The sequence below is a fragment of the Augochlora pura genome, chromosome 1 (assembly GCF_028453695.1).
Source record: "Augochlora pura isolate Apur16 chromosome 1, APUR_v2.2.1, whole genome shotgun sequence".
Lineage (NCBI taxonomy): Eukaryota > Metazoa > Arthropoda > Insecta > Hymenoptera > Halictidae > Augochlora > Augochlora pura.
Window position 1 is genome coordinate 12,660,161 of NC_135772.1, and position 13,239 is coordinate 12,673,399.

The following is a 13,239-nucleotide window of genomic DNA, read 5'->3' on the forward strand; positions in this document are numbered from 1 at the left end:
TAAAATTGGGATTGAAAATTTGTTGTAGAACGTTGAACATTCCTTATTGCATGGCAGTGCTCGGTGTTGCTCAAACGACCAGGAGTGGCGTGACATAACCTGGTATAACAAGTTGGTCGCAAGATAATTTAAAGTTCCTTTAAGATCGGTCAGTCGCGGAACTAGGTCGTTTACCATTAAATCCTCGTTTGCACGAAAACGGATACCGGCGGCGTGGCGAGAAGGAAACCGAATGGGAAGGGTAGCTCGTTGAAGAAGGAGAGAAAAACGTTAAAATGCGCCCGCATTTTGATTTCATTTGCGTAAGTGCTGTTGTTATACTCGCTGAAACTGCTCATTTAACCATGTAATTTCATCTGTCGACTAATATTGCCGGCATAGAATCGCCGAGCTTACATTCATTATGGCACGTTACTACGTTTAAACGAACACAGATTAACACGCCGAGAGCCGTTTTCCTTTCTTTGATTCATCTATTCATTAAGCTGACCACTCACTTTCGGTAATTATATTTATAAGCACTTGGCTCCGAAATGTAAAATTACATTCGAAATTGAAAATTATATTTATCTCAGACATTGAGCAAAACTATTAAATATTCTGAATGAAAATATCATCGAAAAAGCGAAAATATTTAAACATCGGAGAATATATAGAAATAATCTAAAGAAGATTCAGAATCGGTTATTAAACAAAAAATATACCGAAGATTACGTCGAAGTATTTGAAGTGGCCAAAATTAGCAACTTGGTAGCTTTGAACAATATATGTACATACAGTGGTGTGTATAATTGTAGACTAAAAATATCACAAAAAATGTAAAAGTTATTATTCCCACCGTTATATCATACAAATTATAGTAACAATAATATAATGTCGTAAATAAAAAAGTAACAAATGATTCTATACAATAGATTTTTATGCAAACTAAAAATTCTTTTTTCTTTAATTACAATTTCATTAAACGCCTACGCCGTAAAACAAAATTGTGGAATTTATAAATGTTCATCGTAAAATCTATAAAATTCGCAGTGTAATAATACATTACAGTGTCTCGTATGGAATCGAGGTACAGCGCGACGAGATTCCTGCGGTTTTCGAAAAAGTTCAATTAACCGATCATTTTGTCACAATTCGTTCGTAAAATCGACGGTAGAATGACCCGCGTACAATTCATTTCCGTGAGTGTTGAACGTGCTGGCTGCTGCCGCTGCCGACAGTGAACGTAATCTTGCTAATATAATGTCACGTGCAAACGGTGCGAACGATTTCGACATAATTTGCAGTAAACCACGCATCACCTCTGACGGATCGCGTTACATTTAAACGCAACGGGTAGCGCGAAGCGAAGCAGGGGATTCTAAAGCTGTTCCATTATGAAAATTTTGTCCGTAATTAATCACCGATTCCTGAATCATCATCTACAACGCAGGCTCTAATTAGAAATCTTTGAAAAGGATGCGCAAACACTTTCAGCACATTAGTATGTTTTATACTACGGTTACGATCGAAAGTTCTACAATTAGCTTCTGCTTCTTATGCTCTTGCGCTCGTTTTGCTTCTAGATCGTTGAAATTGGATTAATTGATAGTACATAAACAATTTTAAAGTGGTGCAAATAAAATGAAAAGAAAGTAAACTGCAGACAAATAAGAAAATAAAATTAGTACGTATGTATTATTTTTTATTCTCTATCTTTATTTTTAATTAGACTTTTGAGAGATTACGTTGTACTACTATTATTTTTATTTAATAAATATTTTCTTCACGATGAGAACCGTGAAAGAAAATACCTATGTTCTTATTATTCTACTTGAGATATGTTCAATGAAAATCGCGAATTCTATTTCTTTGGAAGATCATCGTTTCGCGAACATAATAATAAATCAGGTAGAAGCTAGTTCTTACATAAATCGCATCGTAAGCCCCACTATGCTATTCTACAAAGTATCCTCTCGTTTATATACGTTCACCTGAATCAGAAAAACATGGAGACAGTGAACCGTGTAAATTATGTAAACATAGACGATACATTTTCTTGCAGCATCTTCGTGGCTCGTTTGCCAGCGGCGTAAAGTCAACAGTAACATAAATTAGAAAATTGTTTCTCAGTGCACACTTTGTACTTGGTGTTTTCAGTATAATGCTGCCTTCTTCGAGGGAGAAACTGTACAACATTTACTTTCTTATAAAACAGAACAAAATATTTAAGAAAACCTGTTTCATACTTTTTTATAATCTACGTTCAAATAGAGTTTATGGATATTAATAATAACACAGTTTATGGAACTTAATAACATGCGAAAGAACAATTTGAAAAATGAACGTGATCTAACTGAGCTGCCAATAATTTGTTAATTTGGGTGCGTCATGGAGAAAAGTATACAACAATGGAACAGAGCACGTATCTCTTTTTAAGAATAAATATGACCACGTTCTTCTTGCTAGTATAACCATAGGCTATCAAAATGTAACATCTTTTTTAATGCGATCGTAAAATTTACGACATATTCGAGAATATGATTCTCTTTTCAACCTTTCCAATAATTCTGCGTATTGATGTAAAAAAACACATCTTCTTTTATAGCATTAAGTAAACTGTGATTTCACGTCGGAAAATTCTCATCCCGCGTTGTTCTTCCAATTTTGTTAGAGAATCCACAAATAAATGATTGCTGATCAGCATATAGAACGCTTGAAATCTTACAAAAAGAAAAACATTTTAATAATGTATTCGACAAGAAAAGTGTTCAATAATTGGAATTTAGAAATATGTGAAAACTTGTGACTTCTAATTAGCAGTTCTATTAGCTAAAAATAATTGTGCTAATTATGGTAGAAGTTTCTGTTTCGTTGCATATTAACCAGGGGAGGAACTATGAACGCAAAAGATCTACATTCTAGTTACTGCAATGAATACAAAATGTTCTCTCTCGTAATTTAAACATACACTTGGTGGTAAAAGTAGAAATTAAGACAATTATTCTTCAGAGTTGTAGATGCACGAGAATATCAAGAGAGTTAATTGTAGCAAATTAACATTTCTCAAATACTAAAATATATTCTTCTGTTTTGAAATTACGAATTTTTCAACGATTGCTGTTTTCAACGACCACCTCTCAAAACATGAATTTGCACGAACATTCGCAAAGTTATTTTGTGGTACGGTAACAGAATCTATGATCCATCGTTCTACGTTATATCATGGTATCTGCAGTTGTTATCGCGTATTCACGGAAAGCAATATTTTGTGTAGATATAAATTCTGTGGCTCATTGCCCAATCATCTGGACGACAAGGACGTGCTAGATGACGATTCGAAAGAGAACAATAATATAATGACCGATACTATCGCCGGGAATCTTGGTGGAACGTTGCCACACAAGAAACGGTCGTTGGGCGTTCACTTCTCAGATGGAGGGCCAACTGGAGCGTTAGACCTTGTGAAACATCGATCGCAAGATTCCATAGATGAAAACGATCCTTGGAGGTAGGTTCACGGTCACTTTTATTAACTAACGCCGTTAAAAATATTTACCGAATTTATTACAAAAAAGTTATGCGATTTAAGTATATTTTCATTATCCCATTTAACGAATAGCATGACTTGGGTTTATTTTAAAACATGGTTACAAATGTAACAATTAAATTCTTATTTCCTTTTTGTCAGTTTTCATTATTAATTGTCGATATTAAGTTCAATAGAAAGATTAATCTCGTCCGAAATATTTTCTATAACAACTTTTCCATAACAAACATAAAGACGATATAGTTCTTATTATTATGAATTTTATAACACAAAAGAGGTTGCCAACAAATTTTGCACAATATTTAAGGATTATAGAATCCTTCCCCAATCGATATTAAATTTTCTTTTTTCTTAACTTATAAAAAAGCGAACAGATTCCTGTTTTTTGTAAGATTTTCTTAACATAATTGTATATATTTTCTTAATACACATATGATGAGTTGTATCACTAAAATTGTTTATCTCACTCCTATATTGAGTGCCGGAGTCTTATATTATATTACTATCTTTTATATTATATTATAATATTATATTACATAATTAGGACGTTCAGATTGAGCAATAATTGAAGTATGATTTTAGTTTCAGCTTCATTAATTAAATTACTATGATATTGTGGAAACTTTGGGGATTGGTTTTCGATACTTGACGTGCTAATGACGAAAATACAGTTTGTCAAAGATTGTATCCGGTCGTCTGTTCTGTTTGGTTGAAATTGCACGTGTGATCTATTTTCCGGTAGGTATCAGCAGAGCGACCTTGATCTAGTGAGATGTCGCCACGGAAATTTCGACTCCGTGAGAAGGAACCGAAGCACCGACGCGGTATCCAGCGATTCCTCGAGGAGATACAACCGCGGTTCGTCCCTGGAAGACAGATGTCATCGGAATTCGGATCTTGACCTGGTGGGCACGCTGCCTAAACGAAAGCAGGACACGAGAAACAGCAGGAAGGCTCCCGATATCAATTCCTCGTCCTCGCAGCCCAGCATCCCCGATGCCACCGACAGCGATTTGCTGATGCAAATTGTGCATAAACCCGATTGCGAACTAGTCAGGCATCGGCAACAACTTAGCAAGTGCATCGATCTTAAATTGAGCAAACTGGCCGGCGGGGAACCGCAGGATCAAGGTTACGCCTCGGAACGATCTCCGGAAGACGAACATCCGCCTTCGTTGCCCGGACAACCGTTCCCGAATATCACACCTGGTAAGTACGTTTTCTGTTCGCGTTCACGTTATCTTCTCTTCGAATCGAACATAGGTTATCGCTTAGAACTTTTAAAGCGAAAGCATCCGAACCCAATTTTTCATCAAATAATGATTATTATCTTTCAATAATAATTTAATGCTACGGTCAGCTATTGTCGTATTATATTTACTTTGCCTTTCAGAATTTTCGCATATTTAGACACAGTTTGTGCAATTCAGCACAGTTTCAGCAAGAAAATCGTTCTCGTCGTTTCATTTTAATACATACTCGATCCTGTCCACTAGCATTTATAAATCACCTTATATCACTGCGGCCACGGGTGTATTTGAAACAGCACACACATTTTTCACGAATGTCAATATTCGTACAACAAAATTGATAAGGCAAGTGATAAATATTTTTCTGCCGACATTGGATGGAATAATATAGTCACGATACAAGTGCCTCTCAGATTTGTTCTCGTTATCTTTCAACGTTCTATTCTGCATCAAATTGATCTCCCTTGCACTTGCCATTTCTTCGGAACTATTCGTTCCAAAAGTTCCTCTGTTAGATTATCCTTTCTCCTTTTCCTAGTTGCGCTTTGTTCGCTGACCAATAGGAAGCTGTCCGAGCGGTGTTCTCATTTCTCGACTTTATTTTTCCTCCACTCGCGGCCCTACTTTCTTTTAATACCATTCTGGTACAACGTATCTGGTCCGGCACTACTTTTACTCCGTTCCCACTTTAGCCCTCATCTTTTGGGTATCTTTCAAATAATTTCTTATCTCCTCCCAAGTTCACTCTGTAATTTTCCTTCCTTCAGCCTTTGCCGCATTCTCGTCTATTCACCGGTATTATTCGACTTCTTTTCCGCGGCAGCTCCTTTATACCATTCTCTACCCACCATCGGCGCACCTCCCTTCGCATTCACGACATAACTTTCTTGTCTGTTTGATCTGCTACCGAATCCACTGTTTTCCCCGTGGCTTTGCAATTTATACAAGCGTAACATTTTATGCTTCGTTCTGTGTTTCACAGTCATCGAGCGAAACAATGCGCCGGCGACTGTGCTCAAATTATAACAAACAAATCGCGGAGCTGTCGGTGTTTTTAACAGAACGAGAAAATGAGAGTCATGCAGGTACCAGCGTGCCGCAAATATTTACGTTGAATTACGCGTAATGTATACTCGTGCATATTTTCTGCTGAATGAAACAACAGTGATATCAAAAAATATTAAAAATTATTAGAAATATTAATTTTATTATTATAAGTATTAATTTTTATTATTGGTCAACGATTAGTACTCTACTTGCATCCTTAGAATTTTCACATGTTGTGATCAAATGAAAGTTGATCTGAATAAAGAAAACATCAGAAAACATTGAATAACGTAAAAGCAATTAACTATTGTGAAATTATGAAGTGTACGGCTAGATTAATGTACCATTATAATCATACACGCGATTGAAAACAATGACCGACACATTCAGCGTCATGTTTTCAGTATGTCTACGGTGAAAATAGTAGCTCCGTGCTGAGAAACGTTTATGGTTGGCAAATGTATTCTTATCGTATTAACATTATGTATGTAGCAATGAATTACAGCCCTCGGAATGTTTAACGCTTAGTGTAAAAACGGACATTTTAACTTCCGAGCCATCAACTTGTCGTCATTTTCCAGGATCGTAAAGTTACGATCGTTCCTGCAGGTTTGCATATTTTTTGCGACCGTCTGCATAAGATGCAGCGAGCAGAGGAAGTGTATGGACCGGAGCACACTGAGACGTTCGCTCTGGAAAAATTGTCCAGCATGGCGCGGTTTTCTGTAGAAAATATCCAGTTATTTGCAAATACCCACCGTTCTCTGCGATATAATCCGTATTCTTACACATTCCAGAAAGCGAAACGCGTTTTGTTTCTAGCGAAACAGAGCGATATAAAATGGCAACAATTCGATATTGCAAATTTCATTGTCACATTCGCGATCGTTAATAACTCCTATATAGGCGAATCATGCAATTGAATTTTAATGGCCTGTCGTGATTAACGACAGTAATAAATTAACCGCTAGATAATGAATGAATATGTTAATGGGCTCTACAAGTAATTTCGCATGCATTTAGTCATGCAGCTATGCTATTGGAAAATAGAGTTGAAAGAGGCAAAGTATGAATGTCAAGTTTGTCGTCAAATTGTAAGGCTATATCGCAAAGACACTAAAAATCGACATTTCTGCTCTTTGAATCTTCTCTTCTCCCGAAAAATTGAACTTCAAATTAATAATATAATGCGGAAATTAATATAAATTGATCGCGACGATGTAGTTGAATACGATGCAATGGAGAAAATTTTTAACCTTGATTTTCGAAGGTCAATAATTTACTTGTATCATTATTCGCCAAACCGAGGTTGTAGAATGTTATTATAATGGAAGCGTACAATCACACTTTTATTAAATTGCTCGCCACATACGTTGGGAGCACATTCAGATCTCGATGAAAATTGGCAGGTACTACAACGCAAGGGCACCGAAAAGTGACTCGCAAAACGATTAAACTTCATGTCCACAGACGGAGACCCGTTTCTTCTTGATCACACCACCTGAGATCGTCGCGATTAACGTAAATTATTGTACGCACGCTTGACCTCCGTGTGGCGGAAGCAGTTGTTTGCAAGACAAATGGTCGGAGGTGTCCTTTTCCCGGTTTCCCTGTCTATTACGTACTTACAGCTCCTTAGTTCTATCATTTTCCAGGTGTTTTTGCCGTCTAGACGACGCGCCGCGGCGTCGCATCAAGTGGTATAGAGTAGAAACACAATGGCCGGGTAAGGACGAGGAGCTCCTCGAGCTTGACATACTTTTCGCGAGTAAATTTCCCGAATAAGACGTGCAGGTATCTTCTGGGAATCCTTTGTCACTGATAGACGGCGAACCGTGCGTCGAATTCAGGACTCTTTCTTTCTCTTTCTCCTGCTCACCCTCTCCGACGCTTTTCTTCTGTCTGTCCGTCTCTCGCGGGAAGCACTGCGCCAGTTCAAATGAATGCGGCGATGGTTCTATTCTTCTTCCCCTTTCAACGCCTCCACATCCAATCCATCTTCAATTTTTCCCTCGGTAATCTGTTTCCAATAGAGAGAGCTTTATTGCTAAAGATACGATCCTGTCCAGATCGTGTAACTTTATTTCCTGTTTCCCTTTTTTACCTGGCCTGATACATTTCCTCTTTAACCTCTTGCCCGCGCGAGCCTGGGGATACTTACGCTAAACGCGTTGTGCAATTTTCTCAAAAACTGCATTAGCAGACAAAAAATTACCCGTTGCCCTGCAGCGTCGCGTCAGACTCGCGATTTATCAGACCCGCTTCCATCGTTATTCAATTCTACATTTCTATCGTCGATATTCAGAAATTAAAGTAAAGGCTGGCAAATAATAAAAATAAATGATCCGTCTTACATAGGAATTGATTAGACTATTTAATATTTTTGTATACTAAAATAACACATGAACACGTATATTTTACACGCTAGTTAATTAACTATCGTTCGTCCTTCTCCGAAGTCAGGAGAGCCTAGAACCGTAAGAGAAACTGTGTCTTGCTCAAATTTTGCAAGCCCTATCTTTAAAATTGAATAAGTAAAATGTGCAACTGTAGATCTGGAAGTAAAACAAACGAAATAAATAAGTAACAGTTACAGAACATGCGTACAATTAAAATTAACATTCATCGTCTTAAATTCGCGACAGCTACTGTATATTCTTTTTTTCGAAAATAACTGGTTTTTGTTCGGTTGCTTAATTAACTGCTTGACATGCCTTTTAAATTGCAAACTAGAAATTGATATCACTTGTACGGGCGTTGCATTAAAAGTTACACGTAACAAGAACTTTATAATGTATATTCGCCGTACGTTTTACATCGTATTCGCGAGGTTCCATTTATTGTCAGCATTTTCGTGGCTAATTAAAGTATATTTAGTTCCTAATATCCGTACGACGAACATTTATCATTGGCATTTGATAACTACTAGGATTTGTGCACAGAAGCAAGCCAGAGAGTATAAACTCTATTTAACGCAGAGAGATAAGTGGGTAGGAGCGGTTGTGGCTTTGACAGAATAGGATTGCGGCAAATTTATCGAAATGCAAATTATGCGCGCGCAAACTTTCTCGCCGCTGATAATAATCCGGAAATCGAACGTTGTGTAAACGAGGAACATCTGTGCTTCAACGAAACTGTGCGTTCCCGTGTTGTTTGCGGCCTTTGTCTCCTCCCCAACCCGTTCCCAAACTTTCCGCAAACCCGCAAAACTTTATTTCAGTCGCAGTTTTTCGCATAAGCTCGCTGGAAGATAAACGAACAACGTTTACACAATAGCGGAAAACAACACGCGGAAACAAATTCTGAAGAAATTTTATGATTCCGCTTCGATTCCATCCGGCTGATGAGTGCTCTTTTATTCGCTTCCACGGCACAGACATGAAAACTTTGAATCTGATCAGCATAATCAACTGAAGCAGCATACTTCCAATGAATTCTTAAGTAGGCACGTTCCGTCTCATTTATTTGTACAGAAAAATGCAGAATAGCTGAGGATAATGTTCGTCTCTGATACTGTACAGTTGAATGCAAAAATTATATTCCACCTTCGTTCTTATACATACGTACCTCGTGAATTTCGTTGTTATATTTTAGTCGGCAGAAGAATAGGCGATAAGTAAATCCTTTGAAAAGATGAACAAAACTTTAAAGTCGATTTCCTTGAAAAAGGAAACCCCGAAAAAATGTATTACAAATTTGTTTTTTATTCTTTCCAGTTATGGTACAACTTTTGCTACATTTTATACATTACAGCTCATTCCTTTAAGTGATATTCTAAAGATTAAATAATATAACTGAGTGTAATTAAAAATTCATTGTATGCCTTAAAAAATTATGTAATTGACGTAAAATAATTCCATTAAAAAATATTCAACTTTCAAATATCCACAGACGTTTCCCTCGCAATTGACATTTGTCGCTAAGATTATCCTAGCATATAACGGCGCAATTATTCATTCAGGGAAGAATAATAAATAAATAGAAAGGTGTCCGAGATTATCAAGTAAACCCCCCCAGATTTCTCGCCACAAAGGAACAGAACCATCGAGCAGCCTCGCACAGTTTACACCGCTCCCCCAAGTAGCCCATTAATCATTCATACTTCGACTATGTTATAAAGTTATAAATTACCGTTGAAAAATGTACGCCGAGCCAGGGAACGGAAAAATTGCATATATCCGGCCGAGTGTGGGTACCCTTCCTCCCTTCTTTCCGTGACAACCAATAATATACGCTGGTAAATATTCCATAATTGAAAGCTCGGTCTGACGATTGATGCTGCCCCCGAGTCAATAACCAAGGCCGTGGCGACGTGCAGGCAAATATATATCAGCGGATCATAAATTTCGACGTATTACGCGAATCTCAGAACGCAATAATTCTGCGCCCGCGACGCTTATAACAGGCCGTCGCGCGCCGTATCGCTGCCATAATCTGTCACACACCGTGTGTGTATCAACGAGCAAAGATGGATCACAAAGTTTTCAAAGGGTACCACTCACCTTTATATCATCGCGCCTCCGACGCCCATAACTCGCGGCCGGTAAATCATTGGGAACGCTCGCCGGAAAATAGAAGTTGTTTCGCAAAAAAAGCGATATTATAGTGCAGCCTCGATTATCCGAACCGATCGGACCCTGCGACGTACCGTGTGATGTATCAGCAACACAGCAGAACAAAATTATTGCAACGAGAGATTAATGCTAGGCTCGTTTTTAGAGGCGATTTTGAAATGAAAACGAAACGAAAAAAGGAACCACGAGCTGTATCGTAGATAAATGATAGCACGTATCATTTATTTACACATTTCTGACATCGTTTAATTTTAATTTAGATCTAGTTTTAACCCCTTGCACTACGACTTCTTTCACGCTGCGTTGATTAGCACTCATATTTCCATAATACTGTCCTTAATAGGACCAGACAATTTTTTACTTTTGCAATGTCTTTATTTACTTCCGTTTCTAGACTTTTATGACAGAAGAATTCAATTTTATTTCAATTTAGAAGAAATTAATAATATTCATATTTAGTAGATCTAGCATTGGATATTTATCACGAGTCTGACTCGTTGTTATAATGCAATTCATTATTTCTATTTAGTTCATTTACGTTCACCGAAATTACAGGGATATTGGAAAAATGATGTACTTATTTAAAAAAAAAAAACGCACAGGCGTGTGTACTTTGATCTCCGACCGGGCGAACTCGTGATTAATATTAAAAGAACAACAAGAAGGCGGCAACTTGACAGCGCTTAATCATCGAGTCAGAAAGCTGAGTAAAACCGGAAAAATTAACTCCGCCAGGTTAAAGAGAATTACAGGCTTACGCGCGAAAGGATGCTGAATAACTAATGTACCATCTACCATCGTTCTCGACAATTTCCAGGCAATTTGATCAATAACGGGTTGAGTGTACATCGCAGTTTGCATTTTGTATGAATATGTCTATAACGGCAAGCACGAAATCTACATATTTTCAATTTCAGTCTCATGCATTTGAAAAGAGCCGCTTATCGACTGACGTTCGCAACTTCGCGAAATTATTTCCATTTGTTGTTTTTAGTTACGTCGCCCTGTCCGTCCGAAAATTATACTTCGTCTGATGGCGTTGGGTGTGACTAACAGTGAAAGGCGGTATTACTTGTTCGGAAGTAATGCGCCCCTTTATTTCAACTGCGACTCCTTTTATTGCCTAATATATGATCGACTTCAACGATTTACACTACAGGTCAATACTATGAGACGTTATACCAGGCATGAGTACTCCTTTCCAGTCTCCAATATAATAATTTGGACACATTTATTACAAAGATGATAAAACAGCGACGCAAGACCAAAAATATTGCTAACAGAAAATACAAAATCAAAAACGGCATTTTAAAAAGAAGCAAGTTGGATCCGCTTCAAACCATAACATTCATATTTTTATTTCTTGCAAAATATTTCGTTGTTTATAAAAGTCAAGACTATGCTCAATGCTGGTACATTACTTATCGTATTAAAAATATCGAAAAGCCATTCTTCGATGAACAGCCGCTTGCTTTTGTAATGCGATATATTTTTGTAAATTAAAGGACTGTATAATCGTTCAAGTAACATTGTCTCTAGTAAGACGAGACTGACTGTATCTCGAAACGTTTAAAACGACTCACAGGGGGCGCGGCAATTACTACATCGATTCGAGGAATTAACAGCACTCTGATGCGCAACGTTTAACGTCCAAGTTTCTCGGGCCAATTATTACCCCCGCACCACCGACCACTTCGAAAGCCGATTCTCAAAGCCAACACGCGGCTCCGCTTTACATTCTGGAAATCTTTTCATCTGCCTCGTAATCGTAATAAGCGAGTACCACTTTCACGTTTTCAAGCCTATTTCCGAAAGTATGACGAGGACATGGTCCTCTTTTCGTTTGCCTCCTCAAAGACATTTTACTTGTCAAAATCTGTTTCTGTCTACGAGGTAAATAATTACAGTTTATGGCGCCAGAGAATCACGCATGTTTTGCAGTTGTAATGTTAGGTTAACATTCTTCTCAATCGTCTATTATGTATTTTCTATAGTTAGTATGTGTTTCTATAGGTATTATCTGTGTAGCAAGCAGGATCTTTGTGCATTTACGGCATGTGCAGATTTTTAAAACGCAGAAAAACAAATACATTGACAAAGTTAAATAGCATTTTTCTTTCCTTTTTACGACAAATAATCTTTTAATTGACAAAGGAAACTTTTCTTTATTTCTATATTTTGCAAAATAAGTTTTTTCTATTACGTAAATAAGTAATCTAAATTATTATATAATTAACAGTTGGATCTTTTGAGTGGTCATTCTTTAGTCACACGAAAATTGGAAAAAGTTCACAGAGAAACGATGACAACTGTAGAGAAGATGTTCCGCCAATATTATTGTTTCAAAAAGTGTTTATCTCACAGCTGTATTAAGTATTCGAAAAGAAATGTATTATTAATTTGTATTTTCAGTGCTTGTGTATCCTCGCGTTTGATACCTCGCACAGCAATGCTAACCTAATACAAAGTCAAGCCAAACAATAGGTACAGAAACGTTTACTCGTAAAACAACACGAATCCACTTTTCAATTTAATTCCTGGTTAAAGCCAGCAATTCCCTTACTTAAACAAGAGGAAATAACGATACTACAAGGAGAACAATTGATTCAGTCTCCTCGCCGGCGCGTCGAATTCCGCGATTAAAACGACGATTCTTAACAGCGTGAAATGCGTTTAAAGTCTAAGACAAGACATTAAAGTACATATTTTCGGACACAACATCGATTTCATGCTTGAACGAATCTCTCTCGATTCTTCGCTGAGCACTTCGTGTCCACCGGCAACGATGTGAAAATGGAGAACAGTGCATTCTGCAACGTTATCAACAAAGATAAAATTC

The 13,239-nt window shown here is 37.4% G+C and overlaps 1 protein-coding gene across 2 annotated transcripts in view; it reads left to right on the forward strand.

The window, feature by feature from the left end:
* Positions 1-13,239, forward strand: part of LOC144473342 (uncharacterized) — a 149,004-nt gene that overhangs the window by 111,141 nt on the left and 24,624 nt on the right. For both annotated transcript variants that reach the window (XM_078188335.1, XM_078187537.1), the window contains exons 4-5: positions 3,257-3,490; positions 4,272-4,738. In XM_078188335.1, coding sequence (XP_078044461.1) covers positions 3,257-3,490; positions 4,272-4,738 — 701 coding nt within the window. The remainder of the gene's footprint in view (positions 1-3,256; positions 3,491-4,271; positions 4,739-13,239) is intronic.